This window comes from Vidua macroura, chromosome 7, assembly GCF_024509145.1.
Source record: "Vidua macroura isolate BioBank_ID:100142 chromosome 7, ASM2450914v1, whole genome shotgun sequence".
Lineage (NCBI taxonomy): Eukaryota > Metazoa > Chordata > Aves > Passeriformes > Viduidae > Vidua > Vidua macroura.
The window spans coordinates 6,702,276-6,724,697 of record NC_071577.1 but is presented as its reverse complement, the minus strand read 5'-3'; the positions used below and the strand labels follow the sequence as shown (position 1 = coordinate 6,724,697).

Below are 22,422 nucleotides of genomic sequence, written 5' to 3'. Positions count from 1 at the left end.
CACCTGCTGCTTTGTGCTGACAAAATGCAGTTTGTGTGTGTGTGTGTGTGCTTTTCCCCCAAACCTGTCATTATGCATTAAAGACCTTGGCCCTCATCTTTCATCCCATCTGAACCCCAGTGGAATGCTTGCCATGATTTTGCCATGTGCACTTGCCCAAGTTCTTTCCCCAAGCCAGCAGCGACACCCAGTAAGGCAAAGATGTGAGTTAGGGACAGCCAGGTATTCCTGCTGGAATTAAAGCAGCCAAACAGTTCTGCTCTCAGTTTGCCTTTTTTTCTTTAGCCATGATTAAACTATCTGTTGCAAAGAGGCAAACCTGCCAGCTAAGCTCAGAACTTCTCTTGCAGAGGAAAGGGGCAGGGTTCAGACATCTGATGGTTTCTGGGGTGGCTCACCAGCAGCCTCAGCACCACACAGGCCCATCTGTTGGGCAAGGGGCAGTGACTGGCATGGCACGGAACCCAAGGGCCAGTTTTGGCAACTGCAACTCAAACCAGAAGCTCAGAAAATTAAAAAAAAAAGTAAATTGAGAAGCTGCAGTGTGTGGAGCTCTCCCTCATCCCGAATCACTGTGTTCATTAAGCCTCTGCCTATCCTCTGCTATCCCAGACCCCACTAGTATGGCTCTGCATGGCTCATCCTGGCTGCCAGGCAGAGCCAAGCTCCTGTTCCAGCTTTCCTGCTGCCCCCACCTGCAGGAACCTCTGCATTTCCATGCTACTTAATATATTATAGCACACCCACAGTCAACAAATAAAATTAATAAATAATTCAAGCCTTGTAAGAAACAAAACGTTAAATTGTTAAACCCCACCAGTATTTACATTTGCATTACTCCACGGGCTTGTTTCTAACATGAGCACTACCTCATTACCAGAGGAACAAACAGGCCTCACCTTGTGTGAGCAGCTCCATCCCAGTGCCTGGCTCTGGAGGTGTGCCTGCCTCTGCCCCAGCACCTCTGAGTTCATCTCTGAATTCAAACATGTGAGCTGCGCCAGCATTTTATTTTATATTTTTTCTCCATTAGGAGTTACTCTGTTACAAGAACCGTTCAGGGACAAATCAACCTTTCTCCACCTACCTATGGTCCTGCAGGCAGCTGCTGTGCTGAAACACCCACGTTCCTGTCCCCAGGCAGCTTGGCAGCACTGTCCCAGCCCGGCAGACCTTGGCCTGTGCATCAGGTGACACCCTGTGAGCGCTGCTGTGGGCAAACCTTCCCTGGAGCAGCCACCCAGGGCCTCCTGCCATCCTCTGTGCCCCAGCCCCTGCCCAGTGTGTGCCCCTGTCCCCTCAGATGGTGAGGAGCTTCCAGAGGCACCAGAAGAGGCCCCTCAGTGCAGGTGGTATCCATCCATCCCATGGCAGTGGCCATTTGGCTGTATCACCACAAACCACCTTGGTACCACTCGACCCAAGGTCTCCTTTTACCAGCTCAAAGATCTGTACCTGTTGTTGCTGCTTTCAGAACTTTCAGCTACATACTTGATGCACACCTGGACACATCTGGTGCACCAACAGCTCACTGCCTGAACCAGCCTTGTGATCACAGTTTGTTTTCCATCTACAAGGGTAACAACCAAACCAGGTTCAACATCTTTTCATACCTTTGTCAAGCTGACCTACTAAGCTTCAGGTAGCTGTTGCTTGTTTCTTACTCCCTTCCTCTGCTTCTCTAAGATTAAAGGTGGCAAGCTGTTGGAATGGCAGGAATTTAGAGGAGGGTGATGCCATTTCCAGACCACTGGTTGTTGCTGGTTTTGTTGCCAGGTTAGGTCACCCCAAAGCTCTCAGCCCTAACAGAGCTGAAGTGCATAAACTGAAATACTGTTGCATCACCCAAGATTGCCATCCACCAGGATGGATATCCGTGATGGATAGAGACAGGCAGATCTCCAAAGGTACCTCATAGTTCCTTAAGATGTTTGGTGGGAAGTAGGCTCACAAATGCTCTTACACACACAGTGTTGGTGTGCCAGGAGCAAGCCTTGGTGTCTCCGGCCCTTTCCCAGCTCCATCTGCCCCAGATCACTAAAAACGTCCAGAACTCTGCTTTGAAAGAGATTTCCAAAGAGGAGCAGGTCAGGGGGTGTCTACCTAAAAACTGAGGTTGATAAAAGCAGAACTAAGTGCAAGGAGACTGACTCATACTTATTTACATTTTTGACAGAAAGCTCTGCAAATCATGCACATTTTGACTTCTCAAACCTCATATGCACTGTCTTCTGTGCCAGAGTAATCCTCCTTTTAGAAAAATGGTATTCTGTACTGTGCTGCAAGCCAGAGGAGGACATTTGCCTCCCCTGATCCTTTCCAGGGCTTGCTCTGCTGTCCTTCGTAGAGCAGCAGGAAGAGCTGGCTGCTCTGTCACTGTATTCTCTGAAGCAGTCACTGCATCGGCCTCTCAGAAGTGGCAGGCATTGTTCCAAAGACTTGATTTGCTTCATTTTGGCATTTCCACAGTCATTCTTTACAAATAATTTATATTTCTTTTTTAATTTAAAATTATTATTTTGTATTTTGCTGGTCACTTCCATATTGCTTCATTCAAAATCCAGAAAACAGTTCAAATAAAATCAGAGGTTAAGTGCAAACTAACTTTCCAGTGAACCACTATGTGCGTTTTCTCCAGTCCAGTGTCTGTCTTCCAGTTTAAAGGACCCTTCCCACCCCACCCCACAGAACATCAAACTCTTCAGTTCTCTGTCTTGTCCTCAGTGTTGCCTGACAGCATCCCCAGCTCCCTTCATGACCATGAAGAAGAAAAAGAGGGAAGAATTAGTGACAATCTTTTGAAGTGTTTATAGTCAGCAGGTATAAAACAGGAAAGCAAAACTTTTGGCATACAAATCTCCATTTCTTGGCCTGGTTTTTAGCTTCAAATGAACATATTGAAGGTGTGGTTTTGTTACTCTCTTCTGAAGGCTATTGTGTGTTTAAAGTGATTGTTGTTTTGGCACACATACAAAAATGGTCATGTCAAGTACCAGTTCTGAGCAGGAGTCTCTGTGGCTGGGGATTGGCACAAAATCACGGTGTGGCTCAGAAGAGGGGTTTAGCTGTATGTGGGAGTCACATCATCATTTCTTGGAAAGCCACAATGAAGATCTGAATGTTTTTGAAAAGCTATGTTAGCCATTTTCAGTTGCTGGGATAGAAAGTGTTAGAGAAAGAAATTGGATTCTCAATCTCAATTACTACGCTATCACACAGGATATAAAAATTGTCCATTTTTCACCCTGATGGAAATTGCATGGAGATTTCCAGGAATGCTGTACAGACTCTCATCAGTTCCTGCTGAAAGAATCAGCCTTTCTGTGGCTTTCCCTACAGTTGAATCACTGAGAACAAGCTCAACAGCAGCACTGCCACTGGCCTTGCCTAGTACCACCTGGCTTCTCTGGGCATCCAACCCCCGCGTCTGCCGAAAGTGGGAAAGGCCAGGTTGTACACTCCTTCTTTCAGTCTCTTTCCTTCCTTCCTTCCTTCCTTCCAGGCTCCCAACCCAATCTGCAACCAACTCCAAGACATCCTTTCACTTAGAAATATCAAAAATGAGTGAACTGGCAGGAAGAGGAAGCTCATGGGAGAAAGAGAGGGAAGGGAGGGAAGAAGGACGGGCGAGGGCAGGGAGAAAGGGGGAGCGAGAGAGTACGAGTGAGGCAGCTAGAAGGGGTTGCCTTTCCACTTCAGTGAGAGCACAGCCACTACACCACGGTATTCCGGTGTCTGTAGGGCGGCGGGGGCAGCACAGTGCCAGGCTTCAGGGAGAACTCGGAGAGGTATTCAGGATTCTCTGCCACTATGGGCCGGATCCGTCCATTCTGTTTGTAAAAGTATTTTGTGCTGTACTCTTGCAGGTAGTCCGGGTGCTGGAGGGTGCTCCGTGGGGGCAGGCTGTGGTTCCAGTAGTCTGGGTTGTCAAAGGCCTTCTTGGCTTTCTCTGGCAAATTGTTCTTCAGGTACTCGGCGTTTTCCAGGGTGTTGGCGAAGGTGTTGAGGTACAATGGCTCGTTCACGTACTCGTCCTCGGCTTTGGGCTGCCCGTTGGGAGCGCTGTGGTACTCTGGGTTGTCCACAGCTTGGAGATCTCCATTCTTTCGTCGGGAAACAAATGGGTTCTCTTCCACTGGGTTTAGGTAATCTAAGGAAAGATAAAAAATAAGTCAGCCTAGAGTGGTAGTAATGCATCCGTGTAGAAGCACTTGGACCAGAGCACCCTCCACCTCAGCCAATCCAAGAAAACTCCAGATGGGATCAAGAGCCAACTACTGAACACACACTTGTGAAAAATGAAGTTTTCCACACACAGTGTGGGTTAAAGCAGACACCTTGGCAGACTGACTTATCAAACACCCTGGCCAGCTAAGCTACAGCTCTTGCTGAGCCACAGCCCATGTGCTCCCCTGGACTTCCTCTCACTGCATGATCTACAGACCCAAACACACTGAACGACTTCTGCCTCTGCTACCTTGGACCTATTAGCAAACCCTCTGCTCTGCAGTCCTTCTATCCAGAAAACTCTATAGGAATCTGTTAGGCTCTCTGCACAAAGCCTATCCCCAAGGGCTAACTTTTAAGACAGCTTCGTTTCTAACAGAACAATTTGCCTGATTAAAAACCTTCCATCCCTGAAGGACAAAGGGCCTTGAAGCATTATGAAAAAAAGGTTGCACAAATGAGCCCTAGAAAGGGAACAAGAGAGCCTTAGATCAGCTGCAAAACGGGACTTGGAGCAGGCTACAGTTGCCTCAAATCACTTGCTGTGGATTAACACCCCATTTCCAGCAGCACAGTGCTGCTCAAGGGCTCTGCACACACCTCCACAGAGAGTCCTGGTGCAAGGGGCCATCTGGTTTCATCCAGAATGGGGCTAAAACTATTAAAGGCAAAAGTTCAAGACCCAGTGAAGACCTTTGAACCTGCAACTGTCACTGAATATGAGCTGAATAGTGGGAACATTTGTTTTTTTAGTGATTGACAGCCAAGCAGTGCTTTGATTTGGGCCCTGCAGCTGGCATGGAACATACAGTGTGTGTGTACACCATGACAACCCTGTGTCTGTGCCCAGGGGCTCAGGAAGGAGCTGCTTTCTCTCCTGAGCTGCTACTGCCACATCCCTGAGGGCTCAGGTGGCTCCTGCAGAACTCTGAGGATCCCCAGGGTGCACGTGTACATAAATGTGGGTTCATACTGAAGGTAAATCACTGCAAGGGACTCCACAACTGCTACTGCCACAGGTCAAACCCCAGGGCTCCCTCCATTCCTTCATCATATAACACAAAGGACAAGTGGCTCCCAAACTCTTAGCAAACACACTAGTGACTTGTGACTAGTGACTTGCAATATATTTGCATTTATTAATTTCTTTAAAGCTAAGGCAAAGCTTTGGAAGCAAATTAATAATGACATTTATATCTAAATGACTGCTATCATTATTTAAAGAGGAAGAAAAGAATGAGGGCAAACTGGGAAGTGCAGCATGCTGAGCGGGCACAGATTTAGGCAATCTTCCCCTTGCAGTGATGCTCTCTTTAAAGCACATCTTGTTCTTTCAATCCTAGACTTCTCTTGGGTATAAAATGCCAGCTGTGTGTATCAGTTCTGTGATAGGTTCAACGTGACATTTACCAAGCACAATGCCAAGAATAAGAAGATCAATAAACAAAGCAAAGTTGGGACTATGACTGGCTGAATATAGATCCTTTCCTTGGAAATAACTGAAGCTTTGTGTTTGGGTAAGAAGGGGGCTTGGCTTTTTTTCATTTTTTCTTGTTATTTCTCAAAAAAAAAAAAAAAAAAAGAGTAAAAGGGGGACTTACCAGCTTTGACATACTGGCACATTTGAGCATTTCAAAGTAGAAAATTAAGGAGAGAAAACCAAATCCCCGTGTAAAGGAATATTATCCTAGTCAGAATCCTTCAACCTGATGGGTAACTAAATAAAGCCATTTTTGATGAAAAGCTGCTGATGTAAAAAGAGAAGAAATGCAGCCAGGCTAGAGCAGGAGCCTCTCTGGAAAGGCAATATTTTACCTGTTTTAGGTTTGTCTCTCATCGGTGTCATGTACCCATCCTCATCCAGCTCTCCCCGCACGACCCGCTCGGGAATGAAGACGGTGGGGTCAGCGCTGTACCTCTGGGTGCTGCTGTCCTCTTTTGCCAGGCTTGCCACCTGTTTCTGCATCGTGCCATTGCAGCAAGTGTCTTCAAAGATCTCTGCTGTGGCCCCTTGAGCAGCTGGGGCTTCTGGAAGGATGCAGCCCGGAGCCCTGTATGGCATCGGCACCTCGGCAGCGTAGCCGCCATCCCGGTACACAAACTGGTTCTGTTGGAAGAAGAACACACAGCATGGGAAAGGAGGATCCCGAGGGGAGAAGCTTCAACAGCAAGTCATGGCTGTGCCTCCTGTGCCTGCCCTGCCCATCCTGGGCTTCCAGGCTTTGGTGTGGACTCACAAAGCATCCATCTGCCCAGCGGTGCTCAGTGGGGATGGAAATGGGCAGGAAAACTTGTCTCCTAGTAGGCACGTGGAGGCTGGACACACACAGCTGCAAGAGGTGAAAGTGGTGTTCCCTCTTCTATTACTCTGGCAACCTCCCCTGACTTCTGATCAAAGCCCTTTAAACCTCATGTTTGGGAAATCTCCTCCTGGACTGGGGATAGAAACCACTGTCATCTCTGTTTATTCTGGGGTGATACTTCTAGTGTGTGCTGTGGTGGGAATCATGGGGTCACCCACACCATGTGTAATTCCAACAGGAAGTGCATTTCAGCATTTCAGGCTGCTGAATTGTGTTTGTATTGGCACCCCAACTCAATGGTTTAACTCAACCCACCATTTTGCTTGTCAGCACAGACATGCAAGGAACTGTCATCATCATGACCTACAGATAGGAAGGAAAGATGTACAGATCCATCCAAGCCTTTCACCTACATGCTTTTTCAGAAAAGTTGCTAGAGTTTTGGGTGTGGGTCCTGAGAGTTTGCACACAAATCCAGGCTGAATCTGGAGATCTTTAACTATTTGATTCCTTATATAAACACTTCATTACCTGGTTTTGAGTCATTTATGCAGGAAAAGGGAGTTTGAAAAAAAAAAATAGTGAAGAAAGAAGGAAAGCCTGAAGGATGAAGGCTGAATGTCAAATACTTACTCCTGACATAGGGGTGTAGGCAGGAGGAGGGCTGTGTCCAATTTCACTCTAATAGGAAAGAAAAATGGATGATGGATACATAACAAGAGGCCACATGAATGAAACAAGTCACATGAGCTGTATGAGCTAATTGGGAGAAACATGCACATCACTCAGATTTCCTAACTGGACCCAAAATTCAAATTCAGTCAGGGCAAATGTCTCACCCCCAACAACAAGCTGTGTGTCTTAGAAAAGCAAGGCTTTTGCCAATAGGCTTGACTTCTGCACACAGGGCTATACCCCTCTGCCAGTAAAAGCTTAGAAGATTAACAGCTTAAAAAAACACTGTTCCAGGATGGCATTATGTGTCTGTGGGCTCTGCTCCACCCTCAGCACAAAAGGCTAAAGCCACTGTCCTATCTTTAGCTCTTCTGGGCTGTGACTCTAATATTTAAACACATACTCTACAACTATAACACCACAGGAACAGGCCCTCTTAGCACAGCCCTGTCCCAAGATGTCAGCAGACAACGGACTGCCATTTATATGTGCTTATTGCTATTTTTGCTGACAAGAGCCATTCCAGTCAGTGGCCTGCCAACTAAGATCACTATAATTGGGGTTTTTAAATGCCTCCCCTTTAGTGCTGTACTAAACATATCTGTCTTGCAACACCCCTTACACATGGCTCTTCTCCACCACTGCTCTCTGCACATTTTTTTACTTCTTTACCGTTTTCCTCCATGAGCTGATACCCTGTGACCACTGCTCCATCAGAACAAAGAAAACAGCTGTGGTGCCATTTAGTTGGCTTGAAAATTTAATGTAAAAAAATTTAATATAAATGTTTAAGTGTCCTTAAATTGGCTGGTAGTTGCAATGTGAGGTCATAATTTTGTAGGCTTCCAAGATTAACCTCAGACAATTCTTATTGGTTGGGACGTGTGAGAAGAAAATATGTTTGGGTTTTACCAGGCAAAACATAAATAGCTTATTTTGTATGTGAAATGCAATTTCACATCTCTCTTGATTTTTGCTGGGGGGAGTGGGGGGGAGAGTGGTGTTGTTTTTGCATTTTAAATACTATCTTGAAAAAATCAGAGGGTGTTTCTTTACTGAAAAGCTCTAGAATTTTGGATTTCTGATCCTAAAAGTCTCACTGGAATTATCATCTCTGCTTTTTGAGATAGACAGAGACCTTAGCGGGCTGGTTGCTTGAAGACCTCACTACATAAGCCTACTTAAGAAGTCTCAGCTTGTATACAAAAAAAAAAAAAAAAAAAAAAAAAATCAATACTCTTTATAACTCCCTTTTGATGCTATAATGTGAGTTATACCCATTAGCTGTGGAGTGCACACATCCATCCACAGGGGAACTCATCACACTCCAGAAGGAGCCTCACTTTCCTAACTGCCCACGAGCAGCCCTCCTCAGAAATGCCCAAGATTTCATTCTGTACACCACATAATTGAATTTTAGGCAAAAACATGACAACGAGGAGAAAGAATAAATCCAAGAAAGTGTCTCCTAAAGCCTTTTTCCAAGGCTCTCTGGTACAAAATACCAGTGACACATCAGCTGTTGTAACAGCCAATATTTGTATAAAATGAGCCAAGAGTGGTAAATAACATTTCTGTGAATATTGGCTAGTGTTATTGCTTTCTATTTATTAATTTCATTTTCCAATTCCTTGCTTCTAAAATCTCCTAAAGGTAAATATCTCCTCCTTTATAGCAGGGACACAATATTTTCTGGCTGCATCTTAAACTGCAATAAAATCAAAGCCGTGTTGGGTCCAGCCCCCTTGCTGCTGCAGAGCTGATTTTCCTGGCCAGCCACAGAAATGTTGATAGGGTCGCACAATCACTGCTGTTTCTTGCTCTTAAGCAGCCTGCTAAACTCACAGGACTGAAAGATTTCTCTCTGCTGAAGGCAGGACATTGCCACCATGAATGTACATACATGTTTGAACCCACTCTGATACTGCTCAAAGTGCTTAAAACTCAGCTCCCTTTTCCTCTCCTGCTCTCACACCCAAAAAGCACCAAACAGGAATAAAACACTCCAGCCTTGCCACTGGGATGCTGCTCCCAAATCCTGTTCAGGGGCATCCTGTGCTCCAGGCCTCAGGCAACTCAATAATTACCTGCTTTGAGCAGAAACTGGCAACACTTCTTTGTGCCATTCATCAGTCCTGGGCTGTGTGCCCCCAGAAACAACTCACTCTCCTCCTTCCCCTGGAAACTCTTGACCTCATTTCAAACCAAGGGAGTCTCCAGGCTCCAGTCACCAAACCAAAGCATCCTAAGACATAAGACCTTGCTGCAAGCACTACAACTTCTGATTTATGGGAGTGGATCTGAATAATATTTGGGATGGTCTGGTGGGGCTGCAGGCAGAGCACACAATGCAGTGTCCAGCCAGCCCCCAGGCAAATTCCAGCTACATTCCAAGGGAGCAGCCTGGTATTTTACAACTGATCCAAACAGGAAAGACCATTCCAGGAGAACAGCCACCTCTGCTTGGCTGCAGTCCTGCTTCCACAGAATTTGCAGATTTCTCTGCCCTGCTCCAAACAGCAAATATTTCTGAGATGAAAATCCAAGGGAAAAACATGCACCATGAGATCACTGTGTCATGTTCAATAGAAATGGAATGCTGTTTGTATAGCAATTGCTGGAAGGCTTTGCAGACCTCTGGGGGTTTCTGGTCCCAGCCCCTGCTCAGAGAAAGGTCATATATAAATAGAAAGGATTTGACACCTCCCTGGGCTGTTAAGGTTCAAGCATATCCATCCCTACAGCTCACAGCACCTGACACAAGTCTGGCATTCCCTGGCCGTAAAGGTGGGGACTGGGGAATCTTTATGGGAAATGATGACATCCCAGCCCCTTTTCCAGCAGTACCTTTTCTCAGAATGTGTCACATGTTTAAACTTAAACGTTGATCACAAGTACAGAAACAATGTAAGCATCAGTCTGCTCCAGTCTCCAACAACTGCTGCTTCCACCATCGAGACACAAAACATCTGGCTTAGACCAGCCAGAGAAAAAACACATAGAAGAAACAAAGATTAAGTCTTTTTCTATGTTTAAGTTTTTTCTGGTTGCTGTTTGCCAGAGGACAGGTAGGATTTGCAGGCAGCCTGGACTCTAAGTCAGTTCCCATAGATTGAGATATGCCAGCCCATGTCCTGGCAGAATGGTGGATTTAAGACATCCCTGAAGCTGTCCAAAGTAATTTTGGGTGTTTCACTGGCCCCCTGGGTTCAGCTCAGTACTGACCAACCTCTTAGCTGCAGAAACGTCATCACCACTTTCTCTTGCATCATTTTCTCTCATAACAACTGTCTATTTTCATACTTTTAGAGTAGTCCACATGGACTGGGATATCCAAACTGCCTTCTAGGAGTAATTTAGTCTGGACTGTGAACAGTAAATGGCATACATCACAAACAAGATCTTGGCATGGGAAACAACATACCCATACACAGCTCAGAGTATTTCCTGTGCTGTTACTGAAAAATACCAGATATAAACCACATATTTTCAGTCTAACACTTCACCATGTAGAGAAGTCAAAGATGACAACACCACCAATGAAAATAATCTCTTAAGAGATGCCCAATTTGGGCACAAACCTCAGCATCCAGTTACACTGACAGGAAAAGGTAGGTGAAATGCTTTTCTGTAGCCTCATCTCTGTGAGCCTGATACACAGGCTGGGAATAAAAGCATTCTGCTGTATGGCACCAAAGGCTTAGAAACCCAGCTGTTCTCTGGAGCTCAGAAACCTGCACCCATCCTCCATCCTGCCTTCAGAGAGGCTGGCAAACGGATTTCAGCTGGCACAATTTGCACTTTGATCTAAGCATGACACAGGAATGGAGGTGCAAGGATTCCCCTTTGCCTTTTACTTTGTGTTAATGCATCTGAGTGTCAAACAGAGAGCGGAGCAGGAACAGAGACAGCTGGCATTGCCTATCTTTTCCTTTCAATCTCCTTGACTCCCCCATCCTTCCTGTCACCCATGACTAGCTTTCTGTCACTCTTCTTTAATACACTCTCCAAGACAGTAAATGGCACCTTTTAACACTGAGCCAATTCCCCACGATTTGAAAGGGATGAGGTACCATTTCCCACCTGTTCCAACAATTCCCTGTGGGACAGAGGGGTCAGCACTGCTCCTGCTCCTGGGCTGTCCAAAACACAGGACCAGCAGCATCTCCTTTTCTGTACAAACCTCAAGCTTCAAATCCCAAAACAGGGAAAGGATGGAGAATAAGACCAAAACCACAACATGCCCATGATTTTTGATTGTGACATGGAAGACAAAAAAAAAAAAAAAAAAAAAAAAAAAAAAAAAAAAAAAAAAAGAGGCACAAAAGAAAGTTGATGAGCGATCCTGGGAGCAGCAGCAGCCCCCTCCTATGTGCATGCTGCACTGCCATCTTCCCCAGCCTTTTTTATACAGTAATCAAAGGATATTCTGAGCCTCTCAAAATGCCATCAACCCTCATTGAGAATGAAATAGAGCACATCTCCATCGAAGCCTTTACAGCAGTAATCATTGCCACATGCTGGCCTGAACAGGGAGCTTTTACAGACAAAGATGAGTTTTAAAAATAAAATAAAAAGCCTTCCTAAAATCTGAATAGAAACTTGATGATAATCTCCCAATTTTATTATGCAAGGGGGAAAAGAAACCCATAATTGTGCACTCTTGGTCTCTTAAAGCAAAGAATAGGCTTCTTGATGAAATGCTGAGTTGATTTAGAGCAGGGCTGAGGTTCTGGTGGCAATAATAGTCTAAAGAACTAACCATCCAGCTGATTTGGATAAAATAATCATTTTTCAACATTCTAAATCTACACTTCATCTGTGCCTCCTCCCACTTCTCCCAACTGCATCTTTTGGAGAGTCTTTTTATAGCTTTGAAAATTATTTTCCGCTCCCCTCCCGCAGCATTCAACAAGAAAGACAGACTCTTTACCCTGGCTAACAAAGGGCATTTTTTAGGCTGTGCTGGCATTTAGCTCCATTGCCTCTATGTTTAGAAAGTACAGTATTTAGTACTGGTTTTACAGGATGCTCTCTAGTCCTCCTGCCACCTGGGAGTCCTGCCAAAGCATTATCCCACGAGTCCCACTGCCCTGGGACCCTGAGCACTCCCCATCCACCTTGGGGGCCAGACTGGTGTTTAAGTTTTTAAGCTGCAACTCCCTGCAGCTCTGCCTGGTGCACCTGCAAATCATGCCCCCTTGTATTTTTCAGGTGCTTTTACTATTTTAAGAAAACCACAAATAGTGTTCCTCACAAATGGATATTTTCCACTAACAATTTCTGCTTCACATCTTGTCACAAAAGAAAAAAATTTTTCTCCCGTCTCTCATAATTATTTCCTGACTCTCAGTCCACTTTTCCATCTACTGAATTATGTAGAGTTGTTTAGCTTGCTGTTTTCCAAGAATGCCTCATCAGTGCAGTGTAAAAATATTTATTACTTACTCTTTTTGTATCTATTGACTTTTTCTTTTCAGGATAGAAAAGAAAATGGATCAGCTGTGAGCTCTCCTTACTGTGAACACAGCCAGCAGTTATTCATGGATCAAGCAGATGCTGCCTGATTTTAAACCAGTTTGTATTAAAGCTCAATGAATTTACATGTCACACATCAAGGATGGAAGCAATGTACAGCTCCAGCCGCTCCCACCAGTTCCACTGAGCTTGCAGAAGGTACTGTGAGGTGGTGGTTTTGTTATTAATCCATCTTACAACTTGTAGAAGCCAAAATACCATCCAATTCTTTAGAAAAGTCTCCAACTCTTTATGCCTTTTAACTCTTTGTCTTCTTCTCTGACTCTAAAGCTATATGCCTGAACACAGAAGCCTGTCTGTGACAGAAAATAGCAAATGCATTAAAAAATCCCTGTTTTAAGGCACTTCCCTGCAAAATCATGAGTTAATTTGACCAGCTGTCCTGATAATCAGTTCAGGCTGAGAAAAGTTTACTCCTTGAGAAATATCACTGATTTCAGCCAGCCTGGCAGCAAAGCAAGAAACTAATTGCAATAAAGCACTTTCAAAGAATTCTCTCTGAAGACCCAGGAATTATCTATTCCATTTGAGTCCTCCATAGGAATTTTCTTCCTTTCTCCTCTAGCAAGACTACAACATTTTAAAAAGGTATTTAAATACATATTTAAATAAAAGGTATTTAAATACCTGTTCTAGATACACATATTTTGTAACAAGCTTTCATTTTTTTAATGTAAAATATTAAGACCAAAATAATTTTTCATATAATATATTTTAGAGTGTATTTTTGCATGCTTGTTCTCAGTACCTCTTCACCCTGAACAATGAAATTAGGCTGACTAGTCTGGGTTCATCTCCTGCTTCTCATGGACAAGACTGGCCTCGTGTTATCCACACTTTCAGCAAAGATTAGAAACAGACCCAGAAGAATTTTCCAGAAGAAAAAGTAAGTAGGTAAAATACTTGTGATGGTGTGCCAGACACCAACTAAACACTAACAGCTCTTGGGAAGTGCTTAATGCAAAAAGCAGAACAGACAGGAGCCTCCTACCACCAGAATGTCAGTAAAACTTAGCAGAAAAGAGGAATTGGAGCTCTTGAAAGGGGGCTTGGTGGACTTTCAGAATTACCCTAAAGGTCTGAAGGCAGTAAATGCAGGCTCTCCTAGGGAAATACACAAAATGTAGTGTTTAGCAAAAGACATGAAGAAGGGCTCCATACAAACTTCTCCAAGAAATCATGCAGTTTTAAAGAAGCAAGAGAGCAAATATAGAGTTACTCAGTGCAATCATCTGAAACACTGTGAAATGCTTTGAATCAATGGCTAGTTCATTTACAAGACCATCTGTTCTGGCATTGGAAATTTTATTCCCACACTTGCATAAGGAAGTGACAGAGGCAAAAAAATGACTACTAAGATTTTCAGAAAATTTTTGATCACCTTTTAAGGAGCAGTAATTAAAGAAAAGGGATAGAAATAATTAAAGAAGACCACAACTAGGACAGACTGCCCTAAAAGGTATCAAATTTAGGGGAAGATTTGGTCATATTATTTTTTTTGGAAGATTCTGCAGAAGCAGAAAGGTGGCAAACACCACAAACAAACCCAAAAAAGGACATTTGTGTTGTCACCATTGAACAGCCAACGCAAATGTTAATATCCTGTTTAGCCATTTAAGCAGAAGAATCAGAGAATCACAGACTATCCTGAACTGGAAGGGACCCACAAGGATCATTGAGTGCAACTCCTGCCCCTGCACAAGACACCCCAAGAATCACACCATGACAACCAGAGATTTCTGATAGCTGGCAGCTCCTTAAATCTAGCACAAAAAGTGTGCATGGCAGGCAGGAACAGGATCCAAACCCTGCTAAAGGGTTAGCATTAACTGCCCAGTGAGACTGTGATGTATTTTCCATCCTACTTGACACAATCAAGACAATCTTTCTGAGACAAACTCCACCTCAAATAGAATTTCTGCACTTGATGCAGAAATTAAGAGACAAGAGATTCTTGTCTATGTTCTGCCAGAAGGCTGGACAAAATGCTTTTAATGGCCCCACACAGCCTGGAGGTCTCTTCACATACATTTTGGATTAACTTGAAGATGAAGCAGTTTTACTGCCATCAGTCCCATGTGGCCAGGACACACCTGGAGAAATGACTTGGGCAGGAACACCTAATTCCCTTCTCTTACAGGAAAAGAAATGGGGACCAGGTGCTGCTAAACCCTGGACACAAGAGAAACCATGGTCAGCCCACGACTCCCTCCTGGCTTTGCCAAGGGGCAAGGATGCTGCACTACCAGACCTAAGGCCATGCCAGGACTGCTGCAGTGGCACACCAGATCCTGCTCAGAGAACTGAAAACTGGCTCCCAGTGTCCCACAGTCTGCTTTAGCCAAGCAGGAGAGTCTCCATGGACATGTGGATTAGACATCTCTGAAAAAAAATTGCTTGGTATTTAATTGCAGGGTTGGCAGGAGCTTCCATGGTGTACAGTGTATGGAATAAAATTACAGGAACAGCATCAATAAACAGTATAGGCAGTTTTCATCAGGAATTAGCCAAGGATTTAGAGCAAAAAGCATCGTGGGGCACTCAGAGTGCTTGCTGTATTAGCATTATCTCTGCACACACAGGACAGAACTCGTTAGAAATACCTGAATGAATCATCTAATGGATGTGAATGCAGGACACTCGAGCACTAGTGCTCATGGAAACACTGCTGAGGATTCAGCTTATCTCTCAGAAGCACTGAGCTTCTAAAACTCTGTTTTTCTGAAGTATCTCTGGACAGTGGAAAATAAAAACTGGAAAAAGCCAGAGACAAAATTGCAGCTGAAGAGTTTCAGATCCAATGAAAGAATTCAATTTAGCTTAGGATGCTAATTTTTATTTAAAAGCTGCAGCAGTCTCAGAGTGGACTTCAAAACAGAGGTCAGGGTCAGAGCCTATGCACAGGTAGGTCCCAAGGACATGCCAGCAGGAGCCAGCATGGATCTGATGGAAATGCTGGAACTGTGTCTGAGCCTTGTAGCTTCATAAATCTCTGTAACCCCTGGAGGAAGAAGGATGTGAGACTTCCTGGGGAGTTGGCAACTTCCCAGAAGCCTTCCCCCTCTCCAGTCTTCTATCCATGGGCTGCAGCACTGTGGTGTTAATGCACATCCAAATAGCTCTTTTCTTCCCATGGGTGGGAGTGTTTTACACAAGCCTCCTCCAGTGGTGCCTCTCCCACCAAGATGTTGCAAGGATTTAGACCTGAGACCACCACAGGGAAACTTCAGGGCTTTCCTGAGAAAGTAAATGCTCCTGTTCTTCCTTTGTTCCTTTGAGGGAATCAGAAAAACAGAACACTGAAGAGTTTAATCTGCAGCCTTGGAAGGAGCTTGGATTGATGTAAAAGTAAAGTACAAAGACATTAAGTAGAAAAATCATAAACTTAGGTTTCTATAGTTGTAAGTAAGAATATACCTTAAGTAAGTAAGAAACTGTATTGATAAGATGGTGAAGGGTTTAGAATGTAGGGGTGTGGTTGTGTAGAGTAGCTAAGAGTCTAGAAGTTGTAACAGAAGCATATGTGTAACAAAAGTGCAACAAAAGTGTGTAAGTGTAACAAAAGCCTATCAGACAAAAGTATCCACAGTACAGTAGAAATAAGTAAAGGTGATAGGTTAGAAAAGCAAAATAAACCTTGTGGCAACTCTTCATTAGATTAGAAAATTCTATATTGTCTTGTAACAAAGAACTTGTGACTACTTTGAGCTATGGCCAACTGCTTGCTCCCTTAAAATCTCAGGGCCTCTGAGACTGATGTTAATCTGAGCAATAAATGGTTCTTAGCCTGAAAACCTTCCCATCCCCTCATTACTAGCAGCAATGATGATATTCCTCGACTTCAAAGCCTACATGTGAGAAGGTTTGTGATCTCCTTGCTTTCCTCCTGCCCACTTCTGTCCCCATGGAGCTGTGCTGCTGGAACATTCAACCAACACTGCCAGCACAGAGAAGGAGCACAGTGCCCTGACGGATTCCTTGGCCACTAAAGCTGCCACTGGAACAGCTAAAGTGGGAAGTACAGTGTTTTTCATGCTTCTTATTCCCTGAAAATGACATGGAGATCATGTAGCTCTTGTCTGTGTGTTTTCCTTCACCACACTGCCTCACAATCTCCCATAGAATGCAACTTGCCTGACACACTGAACACAAACTACCTGAGCTGCATCCTTTCCTTTGGTGTCCATGGCTGCAGCAGCACCATAATGAGTTTGTGCAATATCAATATGCACTACTCCAAACAAGCATAAATCAGAGACCATCCAAAGGAAACACCTAGACACAATCAGACAAGTGCAGATAGAGAGCTCTGACAGCATTTCAGTCCCATGTGATTCCTGTAGCTGGCATCCATCTGTACTGAGCTATGCACAGCAGATGCACTATTACCTTAAAGGAATGATTGTGTCATGTTTAAATCAATCCTCACTAAAAGAATAGTGAATGTACCAAGAAACTGACTGCTTCACAAAGGCAACAGAAATGTATGTGGCTTTCTGCACACATGTATTACCTCCAGAAAAAAAACCTCTGCAAAGGAAACCAGGAGTGCAGAGCTTCCAGCCTGGCCCTCTCCGACCTCTCTGTCTGATCTGGGTCAGACAACTTGGCTCACAAACTGCAAACTTTTGGCAAAAGGTAATTCCAGCTTTGTTTAAATGTTAGATTGTTGTACAATGCCAGAGAAAAACTCACAGCAAGTTGCTGAAAAGAGGATACAGTCTTGTTACTGTCATAAAATTGAATTGCAAAGCAAAGCTCCCACTGTCTCTAGTGGTACAGGATCACAGTTTCAAACCAAGATGGGAAACTGTGAGCTGAGGAAAGGAGACTTCATGTCAAGAATGTGATGGAGTCTCTCTGTATGGCAAAAATAAGGCCTGGGGTCTTTTCCTGCAGCTCTGCTGAGTTCAAGATCACATGTGTGAAAAGAGCTGCAATGGTGTGCTTTGAAGTTGGGAAAAGGCTTTGTGAAAGTTATTTAAATTTTCATGTACTAACACCACTACCACCCCTAACGATAATATTAAAAATAAATGCCTCTGTTTTCATTCCATGAATATCCCAGTGACCATGCTGGCTGCCCAAATAACACTCTGTAAATGAATCTTTCAATATTAACTCTAGGGTTTTTATTGGAATCCACTCAGCTCTAGTGGGCTCCTCAACTGGGCTGGTACCAAAGACAGAGGGCAAAGGGAGCTGTTGAAAAAGCAACATTTTTCAAACAAAGTACATTTTTCTACTAAGCCTTGCTTCTTTAAATGTGTCCCAGTGTTTCCAGCAGATATGGGAGTGGGATGAAGATAAGAAATCCACTGTGTCAGACCCTGCCCTCTCAGCCCTGTGTTGGTGTAAATGGCAGAACTCCACTGTGGCAAACTAAGCTCCAGAGATTTACAGCCCTGTGACAGTGAGTACCTTCCAAAGGTAACTGCTGTCCTTCCCTCTTTCCTCAGAAGCTGGCAGGAAAAGAAACAACCTCTCCAGAGACAGCTAGTAATAAACCTGACTTATTTCAGATCACCATCTATTAACTTGTAGCCACAAAAAGAAAGTTTCTCACTTATTGCTAAATTGTGCATCGTCCCTACTTCACTGTCATTCAGTGATACAGGAGAAATGCTACATGAATCCAGACATCTCCAGTTTCCTTGCCTTTAAAACAGCAGCAATTTCCTTCCAAACTGGCTATTAAGATCAGATTTTGTCTTCCTTACTCCCAGAAAGCACTGATTTCCTCAGGAGAGGATAAGGAGCCTCCTGCAGGGTATGGCCAGACATGGACACTGGCTCAGGTTATACACTTGGCTCTTTCACTCAACCTGTTCCCTGTCCCACATGCTGTACTCAGATCACACCTGGGTATGAATTTGGAACTACCTCAGCTAAGGATCAATGTCCAAAAGGTGTCTAAACCATGAATAAACAGCAGCATTTCAAAGGGACTATACTTATTTTACTTAGTGACTCTGGACCAAAAGGAGGCTGCAGAGAAAACAAGTCCCTAGTTAAAACACACCTGATGCCTGTGTGAATGCCCTCACATTAGTAATGCATTTCACCATCTCTTAGTTATGTGAGAAGGAGTGGCAATGAACTGTTGAAGGGCTGGGGCCAAGCACAGGAACAGGCAGAGGAGGGAAAACAGATTCCAGACTTAGCTCCTCACCTGCAGCAGGGCACAGACATGTAGGACAGGATTAAACACCCCAGAACTCCTACAGCAGGGCTGAGACTGCTCTGCAGCTGTCAGGACTTGGTGGGTAAAGAAAGTTCCAGAAAGGAACTTATCCTACTGGAAATGCCCAAGCAATGTTCACCCATGCTGCTCCAGAACCACGAAATGAAGTCTGGGGGAAGAGCTCAGACTGTATCCCTCTCCCTCAGATGGCTGGAGTTCTGTGAGCTGAATTCCCCTGAACACTCTCTGTGCCTCAAGTCCCCATGTACAAGGAAGAGCATTTCCTCCCCTGACAGGGAGGGTGCACAGCTCAGCCTGCCAGCATCTGCCATGTGCTCAGCACAAACACACATTTGGGAAGGGGGGCTAGGAAAGCATCACATGCAAACAGGAAAAGGGGCTGGCTTGGAAATGTGCCTCCATTCACAAAAGCTACATTATCTGCATATTCCAGCTGCCCTCAGTGCCAGCCCTGCCAAGACAACAGGATGGCAGCACCAGGGCTGTGCCCTTCCTGGCCACGTCACAGTGCAGATGCAACACTGCTTGACTTCAGGAGCCTCAGCTGTGCTTTCAGGACAGGCAGCTCAAGCTGAGCCTTTGTTCACTCAAGGCTGGGCTATTAATTTAGAATTCACTGAGGCACCATGAACAGGGAGCCCAGTGACAACATTTTTATAGCCACTCTCCTTACAATGGGAGCTTGTAATTCCCAAGGCAGTGCTGGCCTCTGTTTGATCGCTGTACTCAAATCTTCACCTGTGCTTTTATAATAACCATTATTTTCTGTCAGAGCTTGCTCTTACCCTGTTGGAATCAATTCTTGTCCTGGAGGTGTAGATGGGAGGAGGAATGTTGAAGGCTTGAGGAACAAGATACTCTTCAGCATCCATCATATCTTCCAGGTCTTCCTCATCAAGAAGATTTTGGAAGAACTTGCTGTCATTTGGGCTTGGGAGCTTCATACGATCATCTCCCTGAACAGATTGTATTGAGAGAGGAAAAACATCAAAAGATGGATTAACTTCCCAAAGAGAGAATTTCAGCCTTCCAAATGCCCTGGCAGCCAGGCTGCAGGGACCACACATGCTGCTTTGTTTGTTCAAAAGCACTATATCCACATAATTTGTGGGTTTGTTTTGTTGTTTGTTGGGTTTTTTTTTTACTGGGAATATGATGACAAAAAGGGAGTAACTGCACAAATCAAGCAAAACCATGTTTTTGGCATTCTTGTGATTGAGCTTTTATTCGTTCTTCTCTCTTTTTTCCATACAAAATCAGTTTCTGACCCAAGTTCTGACATATTTTGTGAAATATCTCAGCCATTTAGGCTCAAATAGGAAGGGTGGGGAATAACAAGGAAACTGTTGTGTCTGGATGTTTGCTTCATTTTAATCTGCACTTTAAGGGACTTAGAGGGTAAATTTCTCTCTTATCTGTATGGAAAGTTCTGCAGAATGTAAGAGAGCTGAAAACAACAAAAATCAAACCAGGGAATACCAGTGCCTTGAAATAACACCTAGGAACTGGAGAGGGAAATCCTGGCTGCACCTTACTGGTGCCACAAAACACCACAAAAGGCAGCCCATGCCACAAACACCTATAGAAACAATGCTAAACTCCACTGGCTGGTTGGACAGTGGCCTCCCACTCCTCAAGGATTACAATGCCCCATGTGGAATCCAGCAGGGAATGATGGCTGTGCTGTGGGGTGCATTCAGACCCATTTGAAAGCTCAACAGCAGCTTTATCCTTGTTGATTGCACCTGGGAGGGATGGGAGCGGTGATGGCAGAGGCACCAGTGCAATGCAGTGACCCTGGTTTGTCCTCCTGGAGCTCACATTGTCTGCAAGGAGCACTGGAGAGAGGGTGGAACACCCACCAGACCATGCAACAGGGGAGGGAAGGGCAGGGGGAGAAATGGAGGAAAGACAATATTCTCATTCTTTGGAATAAGGAAAAACGTCCTGTCTAACAAAGCCATTTAATCAGACTGATTTTTCCAGGATCAGCTGAACTTTCAATTTACCACAATGGGGAATACTGCAAGAGGAATTCTCATTCAGCACCAAAATTCCTCTTGACTAGTATTTCACTTTCCAACCATATTTCCCTTGTGCTGAAGCTGAAGGAGAGCAGGATGATTCACAGTGTGCAGGAACACGCCACAAGCCATCTGGCAGCTCTACCCAGTGAAATCAAACACTACACTGTGGGACTGGCACTGGACCCATTTGGGAGACAAGAAGTGGCACTGGCTGTACTCCTGGAGGCTCTTGCACTAGGAATCCTTACATCAGTGTGGAGCTGAGGATCAGCTCAGGGCACCTCTGCCCTGTACTGCATGATGTGGAGCAGATACAGCATGAGATAGAGCATGAGAATATCATTCTCTGGATCAAGCTATTCCCATGCTCTGTCTCTGGTGTTTCACCATGTCTTAGGTTGGAAGATGTGGCTGGGGGTGTGTATTCTACCACCATCTGTCAGAGCTGGGGCAGTTCTCTCCTGTTCATTGGGCAGTTTTCTTTATCTCTCCCACAACCAATCCTCCCTCCAGGAGATCTCTTCTGTTCATGGCCACTGAGTGTCCCTGCATGGCTGAGAAAATTCCATCATCCCATGGGGAGATGCTCTGCCCAGGGGGAGGAGCCAAGCATTCCTACCTGGATCCAATCTGACTCCTGCAACACCACAGCAGCCTTTGCCCACTGCATTCCCAGAGGAGCAGCTTTCTTCCCCACTGCATTCCCAGAGGAGCAGCTTTCTTCCTCACTGCATTCCCAGAGGAGCAGCTTTCTTCCCCACTGCATTCCCAGAGGAGCAGCTTTCTTCCCCACTGCATTCCCAGAGGAGCAGCTTTCTTCCCCACTGCATTCCCAGAGGAGCAGCTTTCTTCCCCACTGCATTCCCAGAGGAAGCCCAGGCCCATCTCCAGCAGCCCTGGAGCTTCAGAGGAAAACTCCAGCCTTGTCCAGGATCCTGCTCCAGCAGAAGCACAGCTGGCACCGCAGGAGGGCTGAGCCCCCATGGAATGGCACTGCTGCCACCACCCTGACCCACAGGGTGCCAGGGCCTGTTCTGACTCTGTCAATGTTGTTCTGTATTACTGCTTTTTAAATTTTATTTTTATTTTCTTCCCAAATAAAGAACTGTTACTCCTATCCCCATATCTTTGCCTGAGAGCCCCTTAATTTTAAAATTATAATAATTCAGAGGGAGGGGGTTTACATTTTCCATTTCAGGGGAGGCTCCTGCCTTCCCTAGCAGACACCTGTCTTTTCAAACTAAGACACACCATCACCTCACTTTTAGGTTTTCATTCTCTTTTGAACTGCTCACACACTGGGCCCTTACCTGAGACCCTTACACCTTCTGTGGCTGGAGTTGAGCTGCAATAAACACATGCACAGGTCTAGGCTGCCACAGAATTAGTGAAGGACACGTGTGCTCAGGCACACACAGCTAGCTCCAGCTTCCTGTGCTCACCAGCT

At 44.8% G+C, this 22,422-nt stretch overlaps 1 protein-coding gene across 2 annotated transcripts in view; it reads right to left on the bottom strand.

The window, feature by feature from the left end:
* Window positions 1–1,132: 1,132 nt before the first annotated feature.
* ERBB4 (erb-b2 receptor tyrosine kinase 4) overlaps window positions 1,133–22,422 on the bottom strand; it is a 577,762-nt gene continuing 556,472 nt past the window's right edge. Inside the window, exons 25-28 of one of the 2 annotated variants that reach the window (XM_053982239.1) lie at window positions 19,734–19,904; window positions 7,164–7,211; window positions 6,043–6,334; window positions 1,133–4,150 (exon numbers count right to left, since the gene is read on the bottom strand). In XM_053982239.1, the coding sequence (XP_053838214.1) occupies window positions 3,714–4,150; window positions 6,043–6,334; window positions 7,164–7,211; window positions 19,734–19,904 (948 nt within the window). In that variant the 3' untranslated portion in view covers window positions 1,133–3,713. The remainder of the gene's footprint in view (window positions 4,151–6,042; window positions 6,335–7,163; window positions 7,212–19,733; window positions 19,905–22,422) is intronic. The other variant, XM_053982236.1, reaches the window with a different exon arrangement.